The 25,049-nt window shown below is 40.2% G+C and overlaps 1 protein-coding gene across 1 annotated transcript; it reads left to right on the top strand.

The window, feature by feature from the left end:
* The first annotated feature begins 12,921 nt into the window (after positions 1–12,921).
* On the top strand, positions 12,922–16,556 carry LOC149833359 (auxin efflux carrier component 5-like). The gene is made up of 5 exons (XM_090012812.1): positions 12,922–13,686; positions 14,351–14,436; positions 14,926–15,083; positions 15,975–16,051; positions 16,327–16,556. Exons 1-5 carry the CDS (start codon positions 13,004–13,006, stop codon positions 16,397–16,399), a joined length of 1,077 nt encoding a protein of 358 aa, XP_089868938.1. The 5' UTR covers positions 12,922–13,003; the 3' UTR covers positions 16,400–16,556.
* The last annotated feature ends 8,493 nt before the right edge of the window (positions 16,557–25,049 follow it).

Here is a 25,049-nt window from a genome sequence, read left to right as displayed (position 1 = left end):
GTAATCGAAGATCCCCTTTCCGGAACAGCGGCCTTAATCTCATTTCGGAGAAAGGGGGCGACGGTGTATTGGAAGTAGTTATTCAGTGATTCATTAACGATCTGACGTACATCATCACCAGAAAGAATAGTCGGCTGCTTGGAGCTTATGTCGGCGCAAGAAGTCGGTGAATCGTAACTGGAAGAACCAATAACTGGTGAAGTGTTCATATTACTCCCAAACCCGAACACACAACCTTTTTTGGGTTCACCTGCTGCAGTCACCCATGTTGTAGGATCAAATGATGGATGCTGAGTAGCGTCATCGCCATATCGCTCTACCATCTGTTGCTCATATGCCTCGTACAAAATAATGTTTAAAGTATTCATTAATAATTAATGATAACATTATGATAACTTGCATATATATTGCAATGATTATTAATAGAATTAATACATACCGTTGTCATTCTCGCCTTCTCTGATACGAAGACTCCCGTGGTCTTTCGTTTATGTGTTTCAACAAACACATCCTTATATGGTACACTGCCTCCTTTTTCTGCTTCCTGCGAAGTTAAATAACAAAAGATTTAGTACACAAGTTTGCAACAATACTTATAAAATTAATATTATATATTAATGAGTTACCATTTTCTTCAGGTGGCTGCCAAATGTCCTAGATTCACCTGTGTGTAGATGGGCTTCGGGCATCTTCAATCGATTTTGTGCAGCCTTCGCAGAGCGATTTCTAAATGCATCTCCCGCCCACTTATCGCACATTTCATTCCAGTAATCTCTCATGATAGTAATAGGACCATGGCCCTTCCAAAGTAATGGATCATCTACTACGCCAGATGCTTTTTTTGCTGCAGTCTTCATAGTGTGCAGCATGTCTGCAAATCGATTGACAGCCAGCTTCTGCCACACCTTCCTTGCATCATTTTCTTTCACCGTAGTTGCGAAGCGATTCGAATCCTACAAATATTTTCAGAAAGTTAGTAAACATTGCTTAAATAAATTAAATATGAAACGCATTAACTATGAGGAACAACTGTATACCATGAATGAGGACCACAATCTGTCTAACACCTCCTTTGGGTACTCTTTTCATTAAGCAACTGGTCCTGGTAGATGTTGAAGAAGTGAATTCCTAATCTCCCGTACTACTTCTTGTGGCTCAAACCTCGTGCTGCACATGAATTGTTACACAGTAAATATCAATATAAAATATTTAAAAGATATGCAATAATTGAAAATAAAATACTTACGGTCGATTATCGATATACACTATTCGAATGAGTCTTCTTGTGCCAGCCTGAGAAGACCCTGTTTCCTGTGTTGGCTCTTGACTTGTGTGATCAACTGGTGTAGGTGGGTCGTGTACAAGCACAACATCATCTGTAAAAAAATACATTAGAAATTCTCAGAATGCGCATTTGAACTAATCAAGCATCCAATTATTTATATGATATGCCTATCACAGGAGCCCGTGAAGATGAAGGCTGAGCCTGGCTACTACTAGATGAGAGACCACTATAACCTCCACGAACCATATTCTAAAAAATAACATATGTCATACAATACATTCAAATGATTCACATCAAGTATTACAATGCATTCAAGTCATTCACATCAAGCATTGCAATGCATTCAAATCATTCGCATCAAGTATTACAATGCATTCAAATAATTCAAATCATTCACATCAAGTATTGCAATAATTCAAATCATTCGTTGCATAAATTATAATACATTCAAATAATTGAAATCATTCACATCAAGTATTGCAATGCATTCGAATCATTCGTATCAAGTATTACAATACATTCAAATAATTCAAATCATTCACATCAAGTATTACAATGCATTCGAATCATTCGTATCAAGTATTTTCAAATAAAATTTTTAATCATTCACACCAAGTATTGCAATACAACTCACATCAAGTACTGCAATGCATTTCAAAAGAGGTTTGTAGTATAAGATTTTGCTCACTAGCTTGAGAATTCTTCTTCGTCACTAGTTTGACTTTCTTCTTCTTCTTCTTCTTCTTCTTCTTCATTGTTTGCCTATCCACTTGGTACATCATTTGGATCACATTCCTTTATGAATGTTTCATCGGCCAATGGAGATATGACATGCATATCATGCGCAACATCGTGACCATAAGCGAAGTCATAGACATCATCTGATTGATAGTAATCGCTGTCTTCAGCTAACTCATCTTCCTGTAACTGATCATACTCGGGGTATAGTTTGGACTTCACCTTGCAAACTGCTCACCATTCCTTTCTATCTGATTTTTTTATACTCGGATATGAAGTATAATAAACTTGTTGAGCTTGCGAGGCTAATATGAATGGTTCATATGTTCCAAACCTGGATTTATGATTCACCTCCACAATGCCTGAAGCTTTGTCGAGTCTTGTTGCAGTTGGATCAAACCAATGACACTTGAATATCGTAACTCTGTTATTCATGCCTAAGTAAGTCAACTCCATTATTTTCTCTATAACACTGTAGTAATCATGTTCATTTTCACCGTAGCTGCTACCCTTGACACACATGCCACTATTTATCGTTGATTTGTTTATACCGTAGTCTTTTGTATGGAATCGATAACCATTTACGATATACCCGTTGTAGCATTGCACAACTTTGGTCGGACCATTTTCTAAATCACATATTCCTTGATCTTTAACATCACCATGGCGAACCTACGCACAGACATAAACAATGATTGTGATCACGATCAATTAAGTAACTTAGTGTTGTTTATAAGTACAAAATTTATGTTAGCTTCTTTACCAACTGTTTCAACCACTCCACAAACTTAGTTTCACGTTCTTTTTGTACTTCTGCATCAGTGAGATGTGAAACTTCGCTTTGCAACTCCAGATCAAATCGTCTGCAAACCACAAATACTTATATTACCGAGCCATGTATCCACATATAGAATATAAAAGGATTTATAATTGAGTTGCATATACATATACTTACTCGATGTATGGGTCGATCGCTGAGCAATTAAAAAGAATATAGATGTGTGCTACATCTTGCTCTCGATCTGTCAATAGCCTTGATCGACAACTACCAAATGCATGCCCAAGTGGTTGAAATATTGACAACTTGTCAGCTACAGTTACTTGTTCTCCATCATCGTTACGGGGCGGGCATGTGTAACGTGTTGGAATATGAGGTTCGAAGTACATAGATGAGAAATTTGAAATCTCTTCTAAAGTGTACGCCTTACAAATAGAGCATTCTACTCTTGCTTTATTACGAACCTTTTTTTTTAGGTCGAACATGCATCTGACAAGAATATACATTTCAAATTTTAAATATTTGTCGTTAAAGAGACAAATATAAAAAAACATATACCTTTCAAATGGGTACATCCATCGATATTGCACAGGGCCACCAACCCTTAGTTCATATGGCATATGTATGATCAAATGTTCCATAACATCGAAAAATGCTGACGGAAATATCTTTTCTAACAGACAAACAGTGGTGATGACAGAGTCCTCGAGATTCTTTACATCTGATACAACGACCTCCGATGCGCACAATATTCTGAAAAATCCGCTCAACTCAAACAATACCCCTCATATAGGTTTGTCTAACATATCATGGAATGCTAGAGGTATCAATCGTTGATAAAGATATGACAATCATGGCTCTTCAACCCATATAACTGTCCATCGCCAATCTTCACAGTCCGAGCAATGTTAGAGACATATCCATCTGAAAATCTTAGTTGTCTCAACCATTGACATACATGTTTTATTTGATCAGGTCCGAGCACGTACTTCGCCTTTGGTTTCAGTACTTTGCCATTATACTATTTGAGTTCCAATTCTGGTCTTTTACATATTAATTTTAAATCTATACGGGCCTTCAAATTATCCTTCATTTTTCCTTTAATATTCATTACTGTATTGAACACATTATCAAACACATTTTTCTCTACATGCATCACATCCAAATTATGTCGTATCAATAGGGTCGGCCAATACGGTAGTTCCCAAAAAATAGATTTTTTCGTCCAATTGTGATCCTTCACAAATCCACGGAAGGGTGTAGGACTGCGGGCATCTATTAATACATCTGGAAAGTATCGCAATCTTCTTAGAATCTCTATGCCGGACAATCTTTAGGATGAACCTTCTGTTTCAGTTGTGCCTGCTTTAAATGCATTCTTTTGACGTCGGAACAGATGATCGCTGGGTAAAAATCGACGATGGCACTTAAACCAGCAAGGCTTCCTTCCATGCCTCAATCTAAAAGCTTTGGAATCCTCCATGCAGTACGGACAAGCCAACCTCCCATGTGTGCTCCAACCAGATAACATACCATATGCAGGGAAGTCACTGATTGTCCATAGAACAACGACCTTCATGTTGAAATTTTGTTTTTTGTGGGCATCATACGTGGTAACACTGTCATCCCACAGTACTTTTAGTTCATCAATCAATGGCCTTAGATATACATCAAGATTTTGGCCAGGTGAGGTCGGACCAGAGATCAACAGAGACAAGAAAAGATTTGGACATTTCATACACAAGCTTGGTGGAAGGTTGTATGGAGTTACAAATACTGGCCAGCATGAGTATGGAGTTGATCTACCCCCAAATTGATTAAATCCATCTGTACATAGACCGAGTCTAACATTTCACACTTCCATTGCGAAGTTCTGATAAGTACGATCAAAGTGCTTCCAAGCTTCAGCGTCAACAGGATGCGTGATCTTGTTTTCATCGTGTCGAACTTTATTTGCATGCCATCTCATGTGTTTAGCTGTCCTTGAAGACATATACAATCGCTGCAATCTAGGAGTGATAGGAAAGTAGCGGAGCGACTTGTATGAAACTTCCTTTGATCTCGTGCTACCATTGCCTCTTGTCTTTGGCTTGAACCGAGGATGCCCACATGACGGACATGATATGTTGTTTTCCTGCTCCTTGAAATACAACATGCAGTGATTTGGACAAGCATCAATCTTTTTGTAACCCATACCTAGAGCGTTGACCATAACTTTCTCACGATAGAAATTTTGTGGCAATTTCTCATCTTTAGGCAACATACTCTTCACAATCATGCACAAACGGTCAAAACATGATTGACTCAAATTATACTCGGACTTCAAATTCATTAGTTGAAGAACTGCAGAAAAGATAGTGTGACTCTCACAACCGTTCCAAAGTGGCTCATCAACATCTCTAAGTAAATCATAAAATCTACTAGCTGCATCATTTGGTGATTCTTCATCTACGACAATTCTTACATCACTAGAAGTCATAGCAGAACCCAGTTCTGTCCTTGCGGCATCAAATATCAAATTCGTATATGAATTATCGTGCACCACATTCACCCGTGCATCAAAATCGTTTCTAAATTCTTCTCCATGAAACGTCCAGTTTTGATAATCACTCACAAGACCCTTCCTGTATAGGTGATGTCTAACGCCATGAGGTTCTACAAATCGATTATTCTTACAAATCTTGCAGGGACACCTAATCCGACCTGTGGGATCTACTGTACTGATACTTGCCGTTGCAAATTCAATAAAACTGTCAACACCATCCATATATTCATGCGATAACTCATTGTCCACTATCCTACGGTACATCCATTCACGGTTTGCAGTCATTTTGTCGTATGATGTTACAAATAGTATCCTAACCAGTTAAAAGAGAACCATCAGAATGCTGTGATGAAGAAAATATCAAATTTATCATGCAATATATGATGTCATACAATCACAAGAATTATGATGCATGCATTGATAACTTAATATTTTCATGTGCAAACTATTCATGACACGATACATTCATTTGAAGCATGCTTTCAGTATACAATTTCACATGGAAGACATAATCAAATTGAAAGTAACTACATGCAAGCATGGATACAATCACATCAAACATTGCAATACATCGAAATAATTCATATCAAACAAATGTCAAACATGTACCTGCAGCAAACACACTTCAATATCCCACTAACTACTACCATGCCTAGCATGGACTCCGTACTCCAAAAATAAGAACACTTCCATATTCATACATTAAAATCATGCTCAGCATGATCTCCAAACTCCAACAAAGCAGTCCTAGATATCAACAACTAAGTGAGTGTGTGAACAATAAAGTGTTACATTCAATAAATTAAATAACATGTGATGCGCTTGCATCACTTACTCACCATGGGTATTTACCCGATTTGCATTGTTTTTGTCACTTACTTACCACGGGTGGCGGGGCACAAGCGAGTTCCGTTGAGAAATCTGCACAAAAAAATGATGTTTTAAAATAAAGTCACCATGAAAAAAAACCCTTTCAAACTTAAGACAATAGGATCCTGCCAACTCATCCTTGGGCGAATATGGATCCACAAATATCATATTTGTAGGAATTGTGACTAAATTTGCTAGAAAAGTTATAAATTGGGGTCTACCCCACCAGTATTCCAGTATATGAAGTATGAGATCTAGACATAACTACACTATTGAATTATCTGCACTAGACCTAATACCTCTAGCCTAGCTAAGCCAACTTAGCCTAGCATAGGAACCAAATCTCCTATCTCATCCACCTCTGGTGCTCACACCTAACTATAGTACTGCTCGAGTTTCACCACGCTGGTTACTTCTAGGTTCTATCTATTAACAACACATCACTGCTCATGACTTGAACTAGTTAGAAGTCATTCGGATGACCTCCCCATTGTGATGGAGAAAAAAACCTTTACAAAGAACCGATGAATACTAGGGATGACAGAAATTGCCATGAGGAAGGTAAGAAGCTTGTTTCAAACAACTTTTTTTATGCTTATAAAACCTTATAATGACACTTCTCAAAAATGAAAAATTTGTTTTTCTAAATGTGAAATCAAACTTTCTTGATGCTGAAAATGCACTTAACATTAGAACTTTACTTTTTTTAATTATATTTTTATTATCAGACCTAATGGGCAGCGCCGTTTGGAAAATGAGGTGTGGAGGGGCCCCGCTGAGCATTCAACGGGGCTCAGCTCTTGTGGAAGATGAGTTGAGGTGGCTCTGGCGATTAGAGGCACATGTAGGTGACTCCGATGAGGCTCTGACGGACATGGGAGAGGCTCAGGAGGCTGCAGATGGAGAGGTGTGAGGGTTAAACTCGAGCGCAACGAAGGAGAGGGTGCAATGGGAAAGGGTTTTTCCTTGCCAGGGTCGACCCCCTGACGGGGTCAAGCGCCTGCCGGGGTCGACCCTCTACCGGGGTCGACCCCCTGCCGGACATGACAAGGGGTTGACCCCCTACCGGGGTCGATCGCCTGGCGGAGTCGACCCCCTGCCGGAAAACGCAGGGGGTCGACCCCCAATCCATTTAACGGTGGGGCCCGGAAATACCTGCGATTGCTCCGGGCAGCGGCGGCGGAAGGTTGACGGAGATCGACTTCCGGCGAACGGTGGGGGACGGCAGAGAGGTCGACGGGATGGATAGGGTGGCCGAAGGAAGAGGGCAGCAGGAGGGAGAGGGAGGTGGGCGGGAGCAGCGAAAGAAGAAAGGAAAAAGAGGGCTGGGATTAGGGGTAATGCGACATTTCGCGATGGCGTAGCGACGGATTAATTTCGTCGCTAAGCCATCATAATTCAAAAAATGAAAAAGGCGACAGAAAATATTCCGTCGCCTAGGCCGTCGCTATTTTACGACGAAATTTTATTCATCACAATTCCGTCGCGAACTGCCGTATTTATTGCGACAAAATATTCTCTCGCAAAATTCGTCGCTACGTAGCGACGGATTTTGCGAGGAAATATAATATGTCGCTAGTTTCGTAAAATTCTCCAATTATAGCGAAAAATTCATTTCTCTCGTTAATCCGTTGCTAAGTAGCGACGATATAATGCCGTCGCTAAATTCCATCGTTAATCAAGTATTTTTTTTGTAGTGTCAGACCCAAACCAGTTTAGGGTGAACCGGTTTAAACTCAAACCAGTTTGGGTGAACCGGTTCAAGTTGAACTGGTTCAGACCCAAACCAGCTTGGGGGAAACCAGTTCAGACCGTGTTGGGTTGGATCGAACCGGTTTGATCCAAACCGGGTCTGATTGGATTGGGACGGTCTGGATCCAGCTGAATTGAACCAGAACGGTTCTGGATCCAATTGGATCAGTCTCGGGTCTAGACCCAGACAATCAGAACTGGATCCAGTCAGATTGTCCCGGATCCAATCAGGCAGGTCTGGATCCAGTCTGAATGCTCTGGGTCCAGACAGACAGATTCGGATCCAGTCTGATAGTCCTAGATCCAGTAAGAGATCATGGATCCTGTTCTGGATCCAGTTAGAATATTCTGGATCCAGTCAGACTTTCTGGATCCAGTCAAACAGTTTTGGATCCAGTTATGAAATGGATCTGAATCCAAATAGACAGGGTTTGGATCCAGATCAGAATTGGATCATAAGAGAGTCTCGAATTGGCCCGAAATCCAAAATGTACCAAGAGATCCATTTGGATACGTGAGATCCATTTTAGTAAAATTGACATATCTTCGCACTCTGAACTCGGAATCGAGTGAGGTTTGGTGCGTTGGATTCGTATTGAAGAAGGAAATCCATTGGTCTATAAAATTCAGTCAAACTAATAATGTAGAAACCGTGGTTTTTTTAATAAGATTTGGGAAGGGTATTTTGGTAATTTTAGTAAGAGGTTTTGTGAATTAATTCAAATATATTGCTTTAATGACCAGATCCTATTGTTAGAGCATCTTGAGACTCACCTTCGGTGGAAGTACAGTGTTCGCACTTGATGTAAGGGATATTATAAGTAACTTTAGATGTGAATAAACTCTTTTGCACGTTGCTTGTTATCGTAGTGCTATAGATTTGATATGATTAGAATAAGACCATGACATGCATAAATTCATGTTTGACATTATGAGTTAATTTAAATACATTATGATATGCATGTTAATTGTAATATGTCATGCATGATAAAAAACTATAGTGATTGCATGTCTAATTGATCACTCATGCATTGTGATGAGATTAAGTTTATATTAGAGTCTCATTTAGTTCATTCACGTGATATGAATGGATATTCAAAGTTTAGCATGCATTACCCCTTAAATCTCGGAAGTGGCAACCTGTGACAAGGGCTACCTGGTTCGCGGCCAGAGTGCAGCCACCATGGAGAGTGGGCCGTCGGTGATTTAATGATGTAGAGACACTACATCATTGCATGCTGAGTGAGAGTGTGTGAGTCCTAACGTCATCATGAGATTAAGAATGAGATTGTTGTGATTATTCATGACACCACTCGTGAGGGAACGAGTGAACTTGAAGTTAAGAATTTGTTCAATATGTGAACTTAGTTATAACTTAGGATTTCACTCACACTGGTTTGGGACTCTGGAGGATCATGGATGATTGATAACCATCATGTTTAGGACGTAGCATGAACCATGCCGAGATTGAGAGCTTGACCTCCCGGCTAGCTACCGGTGGGGTTTCTGTGGTGGTTCACTGCAGTGCCTGGTGGTCTGGGGACCACTGTGAGTGTATGGTTCATTGTTTGGCCAACATGTAGAATTGAGGTGTTCTACAAGGTTGCTACGCCCATAGATGACTATTACCGGTATAGCCAGCCTAGTGATAGTTTAGAGAGAGAGAGTATTTGAGAATGAAAATGGGGAAAATTAAAATATACAAACATGTGTAGTGTATCGAGATTTAAAATAAGATTAGGGGCTTAGAGCCCACTACAATTATAAATTATTGTTTATTTACTTATGATTATTTCTTACTGGGTTGTAGACTCACCCCCATTTTTGTTTAATTACAACTGTAGGTTCCAGGTATTAATATCAGTCATAGTGTAAGCAGTTTCAGCAGAGCAGTTGGTATAATTTCTTTTCCTTGTCATTGAATAAATTGTAATTATTTTTATTCTGTTATGAATGATGAACATTGTAAGAAAAAGTTGAGGATGGAAATGAAATAAAAAGTTTTTTTTTCAGCCACGTTTTCTCTGTGTAAGCTTTGCATTCTTTCCTCTGGGAAGTAATACCAACTAAACTTGAACTCTTGAGGTTCCAGATCGAGGTGTTACAAAGGTTCAATGTAATAAACTTAAAATATGACTTAGGATTATATTCACATAATATGTGAGACACTAGACAACTATAGATTATTGAAAGTCATTATGGTTAGGTTACAACATTAACCATGTTGAGTTTGAATTTGAGACTGACCTCCAGCCTTGCTACCAGTTGGGTCCCTCTTGTTGTTTCACTGCAGTGTTTGGTGATCCGAGAATCACTGAAAGTGTATGGTTCATAGTCTTGCCAACAATACAAAATTAGAGTATTTTATATGAGTTGTTATGCCCATAGACGACTATGACCAGTATAGCTGATCTAGTGTTATAGTTTTGCATGAGTGAGTGTTTGATTGAGAGTTAAAGAGAAAATTTAAAATATAGAAACCTTGTGTGGTATGTCAAAAACTAAACTTAGATTAGGAGTTTAGAGTCCACTGCAGTTATAAGCTAACGTTATTTACCAGCTTATAAATATTCTTTACTGAGTTGTAGACTCACCAACCAACTGTAGGTTTCAGGCACTCTAGTGCAGGCAAGATGTGATCGACTACTCCGATTTTGTAGCAGATTACTTGTTAGTTTATTTTTTGTCATTGAATACTTATGCAATCATTATTTCTGCATGTTATGAATGATAAACTTTGTAAAAGGAATTAAGTTATTAAAAAAAAATTAATCATGCTTTCTCTGTGTGAACTCTATATGTTTTCTCTCTGAAAAGTAATATCAACCAGACTTTGACTCTTAAGGTCCCAGATCGGGTGTTACGTTGCTAATGTCACTCTTAAAGAGGAGGCCGTTGCAACGTGGCTTCCAGTCATTAGGTTGAGTACCATTCAAATATATTTGGTCGAGTGCTAGATTTTCTTTCCATTTGTACCCTTAGCTGGACCCAGCCGTTGAGCACTGTTTAGGGATGCCAATGGATTTAACTTTATCTGATATCTGACTGAATTCGATTACATTTATTTGCATTTGGTAAGCCAAAACCATATCCAATTATAATTGGATATGGATGTGATTTTGATTTTTCATAACTGAATCTGATAAATATCAGAATTTTAACAGATATCCCAATCCATTTACATGTAAAAAATCAGATCTGGTAAGAGCTCTTCACCATCCAAATCTGAAATCGAATTCAAATCCGTTTAGTGAAATATGATATTGGTCACATCCAATCTGAATCTGAATTGTTTACATCCCTAGCATAGGAACTTGAATGCTGTGTCCAACACCTGCATGGCACCGAAGTGGATCCGATATGGCTATAGTCCATCCAAGAATCGAGTGTGGGATACTACTTCCTTTGATCCATCACTTTGTTCGTTTCTTATAATGGAGGACAACTTCCAACATGCCTCATGTCATCTGAAATTCTGAAACCAAGGTGGAACTTTTAGAAGCCAAGTTGCTGGTAATGGAGGGCCCACCACAAGCCATGATATGGAGCATATTAAGATCGAGTCTATGTGCTTTTATGCTCGAACCATAAGCTAGAACTCCCTTGAATAAGGGCCAACAAACAAATTGTATCCTGGATCTGGACCATAAGTCCAGACCCATTTAGAGCCCACTTGTGTTACTGGTATACCGTGGCATTAATTCTTAGATAACGTGTCTCATTTCCATCTGTAAACGTGAATGGAATAAATTGTGCAGATTGCGCACTACTCTTGACAATGGCAAAGACCACAATTAAAACTTGCAAAATTTCCTCTCATGGTGGAGGCATGTATTCCATATTCCACATTCATGGCTAAAATATATGCTTACATGGATTTAGCCAAGGGGTTGGAATAAGATACAACTCTCTCTCTCTCTCTCTCTCTCTCTCTCTCTCTCTCTCTCTCTCTCTCTCTCTCTGAGAGAATAATCCACCGTGCATCATTCTTATTCTCATGAACAAATTAATGATGTATGAAAAAAAGGAGATAAGGTACCTGTGAATTCTAATTAGTTGTCACTGAAAGCACCCTTATCAAAGGTGACTTGGGAAGTTAAGCATAATGACAAAATATTCTGTTTTTTATCTATTTATTCAGCCTTTTTTTCAATATATATTTGACAATTACGGGTTTACTTAAAGTGACAAAATAATGGCAGTCAAATTCCCGTGAGTAATTGGAGATATTCATTTTTCTTACATTTTAATTAGCAAACACAAAAAAACAAAAAACAAAAAAAACGAGAATATATTTGAAAAAAGAAATAAAAATGAAAAAACAGATAAAAAATAAAATGTGTTGCTTTTCCAGTTAAATGGAGATGTAACAGTAAGCAGTTTAATAGAGTGATCAAAGAATATCCTATGTTTGTCACTATGCTTTTGAGTGAGCAAGTGTAAAAAAAAATTATTCAAATTTTATTTTTTCATGGTGCTAAACTTTTTTTTTTAGTATTGATTCTTATATAATGGTTTGTTTTTTCTTTGCTATAATCTTCACTTATGATTGCCTAACAGTTCTTTTTATTAAACGAATTTTTATGTACTGCATGCATTATAAATTCTCAAGACTATTTCTGTCCTACATCTTTAATTTCCTTATTTTCCAAAAGAAGAAAAATGGTTTTAAATTCCTGACATTAAATTGGCTTATATATCTCCATGGTTTCATGTTCTATGCAGCATGATGCACAAGAAGCTACAATATTGAAAGCAACATCAAGTGTTTTCTTCCCATAGGAAAGAAAGCAAGCCATGGAAATGAATGCATCCAGCAATTTCTTGCATGTAATGATTACCCAATTGGCCATGAGAATCATAAAGCAAAAGAATCCCACTAACCAACACCTCATCAGCCACTGCATATAAATAGAAAACAGTGAAAATTTTTATCCAATGCCTTCACCAGTCACCATTTAAAAGGCATAAGCAAAATCAAGAGTGAGAGTCTTCGGGCTTCCATTACAACTACCTTTCTGAAAACAAAGGAAAAATGATTGGAGTTGAGGATGTGTACAATGTGGTGTCTGGTACCTTCCCTTTATATGTCCCTCTCTTCCTAGGCTATGGTTCTGTAAGATGGTGGAAGATCTTTAGTCCTGAGCAATGCATAGCCATCAATAAGCTTGTTGCCTTTTTCACCCTCCCTTTCTTCACCTTCGAGTTTGCATCTCATGTCGATCCTTTCAACATGAATTATCGCTTCCTCGCCGCCGATGCGCTCTCTAAGGTGATGATAGTGGTGATCTTGGCTCTATGGGCTAAGTGCAGCAGTAAAGGGAGCTATTGCTGGTCCATAACAAGTTTCTCTCTGTCTACACTCACAAACTCATTGGTTGTGGGTGTGCCCTTATTGAATGCCATGTATGGAAAGATGGCACAAGACCTAGTGGTGCAGGTCTCTGTGGTGCAGGCCATTGTGTGGCTCACAGTGCTGCTTTTTGTGTTGGAGGTCAGAAAAGCAAGGAGCAGTGTCATATCTGTGATGGCTTCTAGTAAGAATTCTCATGTTGTGTCAATTGACATGACAAAAGAGTTGCAAGGAAATGAGAGTAGTGTAAAGACTGAGAAGCCTTCAGTGAGGACGATAATGAAGGTGGTGTGGCTGAAGCTTGCTCTCAACCCAAATTCTTATGCTAGCATTGTTGGTGTTGTATGGGCTTTTATCTCTAATAGGTAAGCTTCATACTTAATTTTGATAACTTTTACAAACTCTTATAAATTTAGATTTGATGTAGAGGAAATTGTAGTGCAAATAGGAAAAACAAGTACTTAGGTCCAAACTTTCTGAGAAAATGTTGTGAATGTATCATTTTGAAATTTGAAAAAGGTTACAGTGTAGAGGGCAAAATGGAGTGTCCGTGTGACATAGATTTAGATGCATTTCTTCCTAAGTTTTTAGATGCAATATATATTTTCTGTTCAAGTGGGATGATTTTGAACTACTATAAACCCAAATCTAAGATTCATGCATAAGGATGCCATGGTGTTTTTGTTGGTGATAAGTTTGATCTCAGCTGAAAATTTATGTTAGCATCTCTTTTTGAAAAGTCTAGCCAGGGAAAGATTCAAATCTCAGCTGAAAATTTTTGTTAGCATCTCTTTTTTAAAACTGTAGCTTGGGCAAGATTCAAAAAGTGGTGCTAGCAGGTTATACTGACTTAACCAGCCCAGAACATTTTCAAAGATGCATGTTAGTCCCTTTAGACAAGGGACCTTGAAGATGGAAGTATGTCACCAAGTATGGGATATATATATTTACTATTTCTTTAAGGAGATCATAGTTGCACCTTTCCATTAATTGATAACTGAATATCTCTTTGTGCCATAAAATTCACAGGTGGCACTTTGGTATGCCAAGTTTGATGGAAGGATCTGTAACCATATTGTCTAAAGCTGGTGGAGGAATGGCAATGTTTAGCATGGGTGAGTCTGATCATGTTCTCTTGCAAATTGCTTTGCTCTTCATCCTTGTGGTAAAAACTTAGGAAGAAATGCATCTAAATCTATGTCACACGGACACTCCATTTTGCCCTCTACACCCGTGTCGACTACACCATTTTACCTTTCGTACATTCATACTTGTATTCAATTTATAATTTATAAATATATTTTCAGTATATAATATATATTTTAGATATATCATGTATATTTATATTATATTGAATTTATTTTGAATTTAGTTTGTCTTTGTATATATGTATATATATAGCCGTGTCCCATATATACCCACACTTTTTGGAATTGCCTTTTCATACCCTCCATACCTGTACCCACACCCGCACCTGTACACAGGTGACAGATCCAAATGTTTACCTGCATGATGCTTCATCTTCATCAAACCTTGCTCTATCAGCATGAACAATGTTCAGTTAGTGTTTTTTGCGCTTATTTATAGGGTATGTGTTTTTGCAGGAGTTTTCATGGCACAACAAGAGAAGTTTGTAGCATGTGGGCCGAGCTTGGCAGTGTTTGGGTTGGTCTTGAGGTTCGTTGTAGGGCCAGTAGCTATGGCCATCGCATCCATTGTTGTGGGTCTGCGTGGGACTGTTCTACGAGTTGCCATCATTCAGGTTAGCTTTAACAGTTCATGCCAACTATGGAATCGTTAACTGCAGTCGTACTTGCATGTGCACACACACGTGTTTATATATATACATATAAATATAAATAAATAATATATATATATATATATAGAGAGAGAGAGAGTTGCAGATCTTTTATCTCCTAGATCGTCTGAAACTCCTTTAAAAAACATATTTGTATCTGTTTTGTTTAATCTAAACCTGTAGACTGTAGATGTGATCTTCGTACTTTATTTAGTAGAAAACATGTATTAGATTAAAAAATTCTTATGTTTAGATGTATTTTTAGCTCAACAGAAAAAAATCAAAAATTCTTGTTAAATTGGCTCAATCCAAAGCATGATTTTAGTAAATAAGCAATGATAAATGAATCTACAGGTTTGAATTAATTGAAAAACTCTTGCAAGTATGTTTTTTAAAAGGATCATGGAACCTACACATAAAGAGAGAGAGAGAGGGTTTCACAATTCTGGCCTCACAGATGCAGTTGGTTCATTCGCTTCAAAACTTCAAACATTTTGGGAAATCGAACTCTATAAATACCTATCTATATATTAAAATTGGACAATCCAGGAGCTGGTTCCTATCCAATCAAGTATGTAGATCACATCTGTATGGTTAGAATTAAGCAAAAAAAAAAAAGAGAGAAAAAAACCAAAGAACCTTTTTTGCATATTTGTTTACATGTTTTATTTTGTTACAAAACGTAGGATCGAGCCAAAGTGGTTACAAACCCACCCTGAGTGGTCTGAAACCCTGGCAGGTTTCCTCATTATTTAAAAAAAACAGTGGATATATTGCATGGTTATCTGATCCCTACTAGTTCATATACTGAATGAGAAAAACAAGTAACCATGGCTGTCTCAATTCTCGTGACAGGCCGCAGTGCCACAATCAATCACCTCATTCATCTATGCGAGGGAGTATGATCTGCACGCCGAGGTGCTCAGTACAGCGTAAGTCTCTGCTCCTAGGCGAGGGAGGATCAGGTGCAATGTGACTGCATGCTTTTAGTGTACTGCTGCATTTGATCACCTACCATCTTTGGGATACAGCCTGTCAGCTGTGCGGCCCAACAGCAGATGGTGGGTGATGAGGTGCAGCATACTTAAAGTGTGAAATCACATTGCACCTGATCTCAATGAGTCTCGCGCTCTAGCTCTTTCTTTATGCACCAAGACATGCACGCATGTTCTACACTCATGCAATCTCATCTTGGTTTAATTTGCAGGGTCATTTTTGGGATCCTTGTGTGCTTGCCTCTGTTGATCGCTTACTATGTGATTCTTGGGCTCTTGAATTGATGGCAACTCCAAGGGTTGGGCAAATTCACAGATGGCCCTCCAATAATATCTCTAACTACATAGCTTCACTGAAAAGTATTTGATCCTTTGTAACCATCACAATAAGTGCTTTTTGTGTCATAAATGTTCATGAAGTTCCACATTTACACATAATTATAAGCTCATAATTTTGTCTAAGCACAGTCTTTCGGTACCGTTTGGTAAGCTGGACTGGAAGCAGATCAGGTCATGCTGCACATGAGCTTTTTTGCTCATGCCAACATACGGAACAATTATATGCTAGGTGGCATTCATCCAAAATGCAAACAAACGAATGCTGGCATGAGCAAAAAGCTCATGTTCAGCATGACCTGATCTGCTTCCGGCTGGGCTAGGGATGCAAATGGGTCAGACTCAGGCTGGATCTTGTCAGATCCGATATGAATACAAAGTGTAAGCAGTAGATCAAAATCTAGATCCTGATCCGAGGAGATGAGATTGAATTGGAATCCGAAGAAAGTGTCAGTACAGGGTCCAAAAAAAATAGAATAAAAACAAGCTATTTACATCTAAACATTACAATGGGGTCAGATTTTGATTAGATCAACTCTAGATCCGACACAAAACACTGATCCGACCAAAAGTTAGATGATTGAACAGATATGAATCCGATCTGAATTCCCATTTGGAATTTACTTAAAGAATCCATATCTGAATATAGCATGTCGGACTGGGATCAGATATCTGACCATATCCGATCCGTTTGCCACCCTAGGCTGGACACATTGCGAGGCGCCTGTTTCCTGGACAAGCGAGGTAAAACCCTATTGTCCCAAAAATATGGGGATGCAAGTGAGGCGAGGGATGCAACTAGGGGTGGCAAAACCTGACACGACCCGCCAACCCGCCTCTTAGGCAGGTTCGGGTTGGGCAAAAATGAACCCGTTTAATAAACGGGTCGACTCGCCTAACCCGTTTATTAAACGGGTCGGGTTCGTGTTAGGGGTATGCCAACCCGCCAACCTGGCTGACCCGTTTAATAAACGGGCTAGGTGGGTGGGTCAACCCGCCAACCTGACCCGCCAACCCGTTTACCCGACCCAACCAGTTTATTAAGCGGGTTGGCAGGTCGTGTCGGGTTACCCGTTTAATAAACGGGTCGGGTTCGTGATTGCCACAGCCGACCCATTTAATAAACGGGTCGGGTTCAGGTTGAGGTATGCTGACCCACCAACCCGACCCGATTGCCACCCTTAGATGCAACAATCTTTTCCATTTTTGCCTGGTGTTGGTTCCCACTATGGGTCCCACATAAAAGGGAACACAACAGTCCAAACGCCCTCTTCAAGTCACCAAGCTCTAGACCCAGTTTTAACTGGAAGCAGATCAGGTCAATGCTGAAAAATCCCAGAGTTTGCCATAAACCCTATGATACGTGAGAATTTTTTTTCTTTTCTCCTTTTTGCTCATAAGGGCTCCGCTCATCTCGATGGTATAGATGTAACCCAAGGTCTAAAAACTCGTCGGTTCACTCGGTTTGAATTGCTCAGTTACTGGTCAAGCCAACATAAATTTGCCTTGACTTGTTTAAGACTCGATTGACTCGGGTTAGTCACAAGTCGCTCAAAACTCGGACGAGTTTTGTCCTTGACTCGGTCAAGCCAACCAAGTCACTAATGACTCGGCCGAGTCAAGCAATGGTTGGCTTGTAATTATCCAAAAAAACGGTCTAAGGCCCCATCCCACTTAGGGGTGGCAATTTCTGACACGACCCGCCAACCCGACCCACCAACCCGCCTCTTAGGCGGGTTCGGGTTGGGCTTAAGCCAACCCGTTTAATAAACGGGTCGACCCGCGTAACCCGTTTATTAAACAGGTCCGGCTCGGGTTGGGGGTATGCCAACCCGGCTGACACGTTTAATAAACGGGTTAGGCGGGTGGGTCAACCCGCCAACCTGACCCGTCAACCCGACCCGTCAACCTGACCCGCGAACCTGAGAACCCGTTTACCCGACCCAACCCATTTATTAAATGGGTTGGCGGGTCGTGTCGGGTTACCCGTTTATTAAACGGGTCGGGTTCGTGTTTGCCACAGCCGACCCGTTTAATAAACGGGTCGGGTTCGGGTTGAGGTCTGCTGACCCGCCAACCTGTCGGGTCGACCCGCCAACCCGACACGATTGCCACCCCTAATCCCACTATGCCAACTACGAAATTTCACAAACCATACCGGCTCTAAAAATTAATCCAGTCCGGTTTCTAATGAGGCCTCCTCTATTACCAGACTCCGACCCTATAGGGTTTGGCATGAGTCGGGTCCTGGTAAAACCCAACCCATTGACATAAGGTCCAACCCGGATCAGGGTCAAAGTTTAACGATTCTATTCCTTTTTAGTGGATCCGATCCACGTCTCTCCAACTAACTTTTGGTGATCCGCACGCTATATAAACTAACAGTTCCCTCCCTCCCCCCCATTTTTCAAATGTGCTCTCTTTCGCGCGGTTCTGTCTCGAATTGGAGGAAGGCATCGACTCGCCCGCCATTGCGTCCGATCGCAACGGAAGAAGGCAACGAGTCAATGGCAAAATGAATCCTCGTGATAATCCTCAGGCGATGATCGGTACAGATTCTTGCACGATTAATCCTCGAGAGCATCTTAAATCCACGAAGGCGGGAGGCGTCATTTGATGTTCGGTTGGACTACAAATCGAGATCAAGGTTATCTCCTGTTTTTTGCCCTATATCATTTCTGCTGCGTTGAATTTTTTGTTTCTTTTTTCGTTATTGGATGCTTTCTGGCGTGAATCGGTAGATAATTCGTCTGACTCGGATCATCCTCGCCCACCATTATGTCTGATTGCGACGGAGGAAGGCAGAGAGTCGATCGGAAAATGAATCCCAGCGATCATCCTCAGGCGATGATCGGTACCGACTCTAGGACGATGAATTCTCGTGAGGATCTCAAATCCACGAAGCCGAGGGGCGTAATTTGACGTTCGATTGGTCTATTAATCGAGATCAAGGTTTGGATTCTTTTGATCTCGTTTATTTTCCCTATTTCATTTCTAATACGTCGTATTTTTTGTTTCTTTTTCATTCTTTCCTCTCTATCGGATGCTTTCTGGCATGAATCGGTAGATAATTCGTCGGATCTGTGTCTTCCGCTTCCTTCATCTTCAAATCGTCATTTTTTCTCTGTCGCGCTAAACCTCTAGGGTTTTATGTTTATTGTTCGTTGGAAATTGCATAGTATCCAAAGGAAGAGGTCAAGGAATCGATTAGAAGATGAATCCTGGTGATGATTCTTAGAGCTTGATGATCTGAACGAATTTTTAGTCTTAATATGTGTTTCCTTTCCTATTTCTATCACGCTGTATGCATATATAATATATTACTTGATATTGTTGTATTTTTTTAGTGAAAATCGTTGTTTTACTTCTGTCATTCACTATGTCTTTTATCTATCACATACTGTATAATATCATTAGCAGATTAGATGCATTTTCGCATGAATTGAAGTATCTCTTTCCGTTATTCGCCTCATCCTTCAATTTAATGTTTGATTTGCATTGGATTTTTCTTGTCAGCCCTGTGATGGATGGTTAAAGGATCAAAGGTGTGGTGTTATGGAAATTTTCATCACTATTAGGGTTGAGTATTGTTACATAATTATGTCTAGGCACCAAGGGCGTGAAAACAACTCCTGGGGTTAACAGAAAGTCAGTTAGAGTAGAACACAGCGACTTGCAGAAGCAAGAACCATAAGTAGGAATGAAGAGACCGTATATCTGTCCCTCACCTGCCTACCTGGTGCTCCTTTGTTGTAAATATGTTGCAGGCTGGACGAGTTTGAAGATTAACTCCTACAATAGCCTTATCGGAAAATCTGTCAATTAAGTGTCAGTCACTTGATAGAATTGATAAGTTGTCAAGGGCAATGTTATAAGTATCGTATGATATGGTATGATACATATTGTTACTATGGGCAAAATCGATAGAATACAAGTGTGTATCATACAATACAAGATGTATCTTATGGTACACCTCTAGTTTGATGTAGTAATGTGAACATATAGGGTGCTGACATGAAACGGAAAATTTTGGCAGTTATATACATGTATCTAACATTATTTAAAAATTTTAATAATGTAATGGGTGCTAAGAAGAATGTAATCGCAGTATATATATATATATATGTGTGTGTGTGTGTGTGTGTGTGTGTGTGTGTGTGTGTGCGCGCGCGCTGTAATATCATTACTTAGCTGCATTTTTATTAATTTGTTTAGAGACCACATATATCTTCAAGATCATTGAGACTGGCGCGCTTTTTGGAACACCAATAAGTCCTGGAAGAGGAAAGTTGAATGTGATTACTAGGGGGGAGGTGAACCCCAAAAAAAAGAGAGAAGAGGGACACTTAAATGGTTGTATTACGCCCTCCATCAAATCTTGGGTCCTGCACCTGACAGGCCTTGTCCTCAAGATGGAGGGTGATCAGGTGCTTAATGCACAACTGTTTGTGCAATCATATGGAACCTCATCTTTTCACCTCAGCCTCATGTTTGGTGTATCAAGGTGTTTGTGACTGAAGATTAGGTGCAATCATATTGCATACTTTAGTGTGCTGATGCACCCAGTCTGCCCTCTATCTTCTGTTGGGCAGCTACGACAGGCTGTACCCCAGAGATGGAGGGGGGTCAGGTGCAGCGGCACACTCAAAATGTGCAATGTGATTGGACATGATCTGCCCTGGGTGTTACTGCATGGTCCGTATCTTGGGCAGTCTGAGTCACCTGGATGAGCGCGGCCTAGTTGGACAAACCCTCTCTCCCTCTCACAAAAGTTAGCATGTATTTTGTCAAAATGGGTTTCTGGGTTTGAATAGATTTTGAAAATCGGCCGATTTAGAATTGAACCAAAAATTGATTGGAATCATGTCATTAAAAACAAAAACAAATATTAAAAACTTATTTAAAACCCTTTAAAAAATTTAATATTATTAAATCTCAATCGGCCCTTTATAGAAGCAAATTCAGAACAATTCTTCCAAAGAATCAGCCCAATCCTGGTGTCAAGTCAAGGTTCGGGTTACGGGTGCAAATGAACCGGGTATGGTCAGTCCTCGAATCTGATGCAACACATCACTTTTCTGATATGGATCATTAATGTAAGATCTGAAAAGATATAATTCATGTCGGATTTGGATTTACACAATTGGATCATTTTCTGATTCAGAACTATATATCTTGTTATGATTTAATCCAATTTATTTAAACATTTTCCATCTGAAATCCTTGATTTCGGTCTTCTTTTGCCGGATCCAGCATCAGCATGTGTATTTGGAATCAAGATTTAAACTTACATCATCATATCTTAAAGGTAATTCGGTCTCGGATCTAATTTGACTGGACAAAATTCAGATTTGGATAGCATCAATCAGGATTCAGCTCACATACAATCCATTTCCAGCGCCTGGCCCATTGGACCCTAATGGACATCAGGTCATATTGGGTCAGCCTATCCCAACGTTCACCCTTTGGTGCTAGCAAGAAGAAAAAGAACCCAGGAGCATGACTCGACCCATTTAGTACAAGGCCAGCTGGTGCATGCCCAATTTAGTTCATGGGCCAGGTTTGGGCTGAACTAATCCCCATCCAAACAGTCCTCAGGGCACTTTGGATTGAGTGGAGAGCTGCATTCGTGGGTTGCTGTAATCCGTGCTCCATGCACCTGAAGCAAACGTCAGACACATGGAATGCCTGGAACACGGCATCTTGCAGATCTAGCGGGACACCTTTTTTTGGTCTGCCGCCCCTCCTTCTGAAGCAGTGGTGTCCAGAACACTTGCGAGAAAAACAAAAAATAAAAAAATTAAGTAAAAGTGAATGAAACACCTAAACAAAAACTCAACTTGTCCAGGACACCTCTGTGCCTGGCAGAGTGTGGCGGTTATTTTCTTTAAATGTAATATTTAAGGGCTAAGAATAGTACGCAGTGAAATTATGGCAGGTTAACGTATACTGTATTATAGTTTCTGCATTTAATAGCCAAATTATGGCAGGTTAACATGACGTGATGGTAGAGGTTAGGTTTAGGGTTTAGGTTTCTAAATCAGGGTGTGGTTTTTCAGAAGATTCAAAGTTAGGGTTTAGGGTCTGTTGGTGAAAGTGAAATATGGTGCACAATTTAAGGGGGGACCAACTCTCCTTGCCATTCGACTCTTCATGGGAGCTTGTTCAGGTTTAGCTAGAATTTGTGTTCTGGCTTTCAACCCAAATCACCACGCATTCGTTAGGACGATACAATAGTTGGGATTAGTTCTATAATGAAATCCCACAATGCTCAAATTACAGATTTTTAGACTCTAACCCGGACCAAAAATCCCAGAGTTTGCCATAAACCCTATGATACGTGAGAATTTTTTTTCTTTTCTCCTTTTTGCTCATAAGGGCTCCGCTCATCTCGATGGTATAGATGTAACCCAAGGTCTAAAAACTCGTCGGTTCACTCGGTTCGAATTGCTCAGTTACTGGTCAAGCCAACATAAATTTGCCTTGACTTGTTTAAGACTCGATTGACTCGGGTTAGTCACAAGTCGCTCAAAACTCGGACGAGTTTTGTCCTTGACTCGGTCAAGCCAACCAAGTCACTAATGACTCGGCCGAGTCAAGCAATGGTTGGCTTGTAATTATCCAAAAAACGGTCTAAGGCCCCATCCCACTTAGGGGTGGCAATTTCTGACACGACCCGCCAACCCGACCCACCAACCCGCCTCTTAGGCGGGTTCGGGTTGGGCTTAAGCCAACCCGTTTAATAAACGGGTCGACCCGCGTAACCCGTTTATTAAACAGGTCCGGTTCGGGTTGGGGGTATGCCAACCCGGCTGACGCGTTTAATAAACGGGTTAGGCGGGTGGGTCAACCCGCCAACCTGACCCGTCAACCCGACCCGTCAACCTGACCCGCGAACCTGAGAACCCGTTTACCCGACCCAACCCATTTATTAAATGGGTTGGCGGGTCGTGTCGGGTTACCCGTTTATTAAACGGGTCGGGTTCGTGTTTGCCACAGCCGACCCGTTTATTAAACGGGTCGGGTTCGGGTTGAGGTCTGCTGACCCGCCAACCTGTCGGGTCGACCCGCCAACCCGACACGATTGCCACCCCTAATCCCACTATGCCAACTACGAAATTTCACAAACCATACCGGCTCTAAAAATTAATCCAGTCCGGTTTCTAATGAGGCCTCCTCTATTACCAGACTCCGACCCTATAGGGTTTGGCATGAGTCGGGTCCTGGTAAAACCCAACCCATTGACATAAGGTCCAACCCGGATCAGGGTCAAAGTTTAACGATTCTATTCCTTTTTAGTGGATCCGATCCACGTCTCTCCAACTGACTTTTGGTGATCCGCATGCTATATAAACTAACAGTTCCCTCCCTCCCCCCCATTTTTCAAATGTGCTCTCTTTCGCGCGGTTCTGTCTCGAATTGGAGGAAGGCATCGACTCGCCCGCCATTGCGTCCGATCGCAACGGAAGAAGGCAACGAGTCAATGGCAAAATGAATCCTCGTGATAATCCTCAGGCGATGATCGGTACAGATTCTTGCACGATTAATCCTCGAGAGCATCTTAAATCCACGAAGGCGGGAGGCGTCATTTGATGTTCGGTTGGACTACAAATCGAGATCAAGGTTATCTCCTGTTTTTTGCCCTATATCATTTCTGCTGCGTTGAATTTTTGGTTTCTTTTTTCGTTATTGGATGCTTTCTGGCGTGAATCGGTAGATAATTCGTCTGACTCGGATCATCCTCGCCCACCATTATGTCTGATTGCGACGGAGGAAGGCAGAGAGTCGATCGGAAAATGAATCCCAGCGATCATCCTCAGGCGATGATCGGTACCGACTCTAGGACGATGAATTCTCGTGAGGATCTCAAATCCACGAAGCCGAGGGGCGTAATTTGACGTTCGATTGGTCTATTAATCGAGATCAAGGTTTGGATTCTTTTGATCTCGTTTATTTTCCCTATTTCATTTCTAATACGTCGTATTTTTTGTTTCTTTTTCATTCTTTCCTCTCTATCGGATGCTTTCTGGCATGAATCGGTAGATAATTCGTCGGATCTGTGTCTTCCGCTTCCTTCATCTTCAAATCGTCATTTTTTCTCTGTCGCGCTAAACCTCTAGGGTTTTATGTTTATTGTTCGTTGGAAATTGCATAGTATCCAAAGGAAGAGGTCAAGGAATCGATTAGAAGATGAATCCTGGTGATGATTCTTAGAGCTTGATGATCTGAACGAATTTTTAGTCTCAATATGTGTTTCCTTTCCTATTTCTATCACGCTGTATGCATATATAATATATTACTTGATATTGTTGTATTTTTTTAGTGAAAATCGTTGTTTTACTTCTGTCATTCACTATGTCTTTTATCTATCACATACTGTATAATATCATTAGCAGATTAGATGCATTTTCGCATGAATTGAAGTATCTCTTTCCGTTATTCGCCTCATCCTTCAATTTAATGTTTGATTTGCATTGGATTTTTCTTGTCAGCCCTGTGATGGATGGTTAAAGGATCAAAGGTGTGGTGTTATGGAAATTTTCATCACTATTAGGGTTGAGTATTGTTACATAATTATGTCTAGGCACCAAGGGCGTGA

This window comes from Nuphar pumila, chromosome 7, assembly GCF_984573655.1.
Source record: "Nuphar pumila chromosome 7, dmNupPumi1.hap1.1, whole genome shotgun sequence".
Lineage (NCBI taxonomy): Eukaryota > Viridiplantae > Streptophyta > Magnoliopsida > Nymphaeales > Nymphaeaceae > Nuphar > Nuphar pumila.
This window is presented reverse-complemented; position numbering and strand designations above follow the sequence as displayed.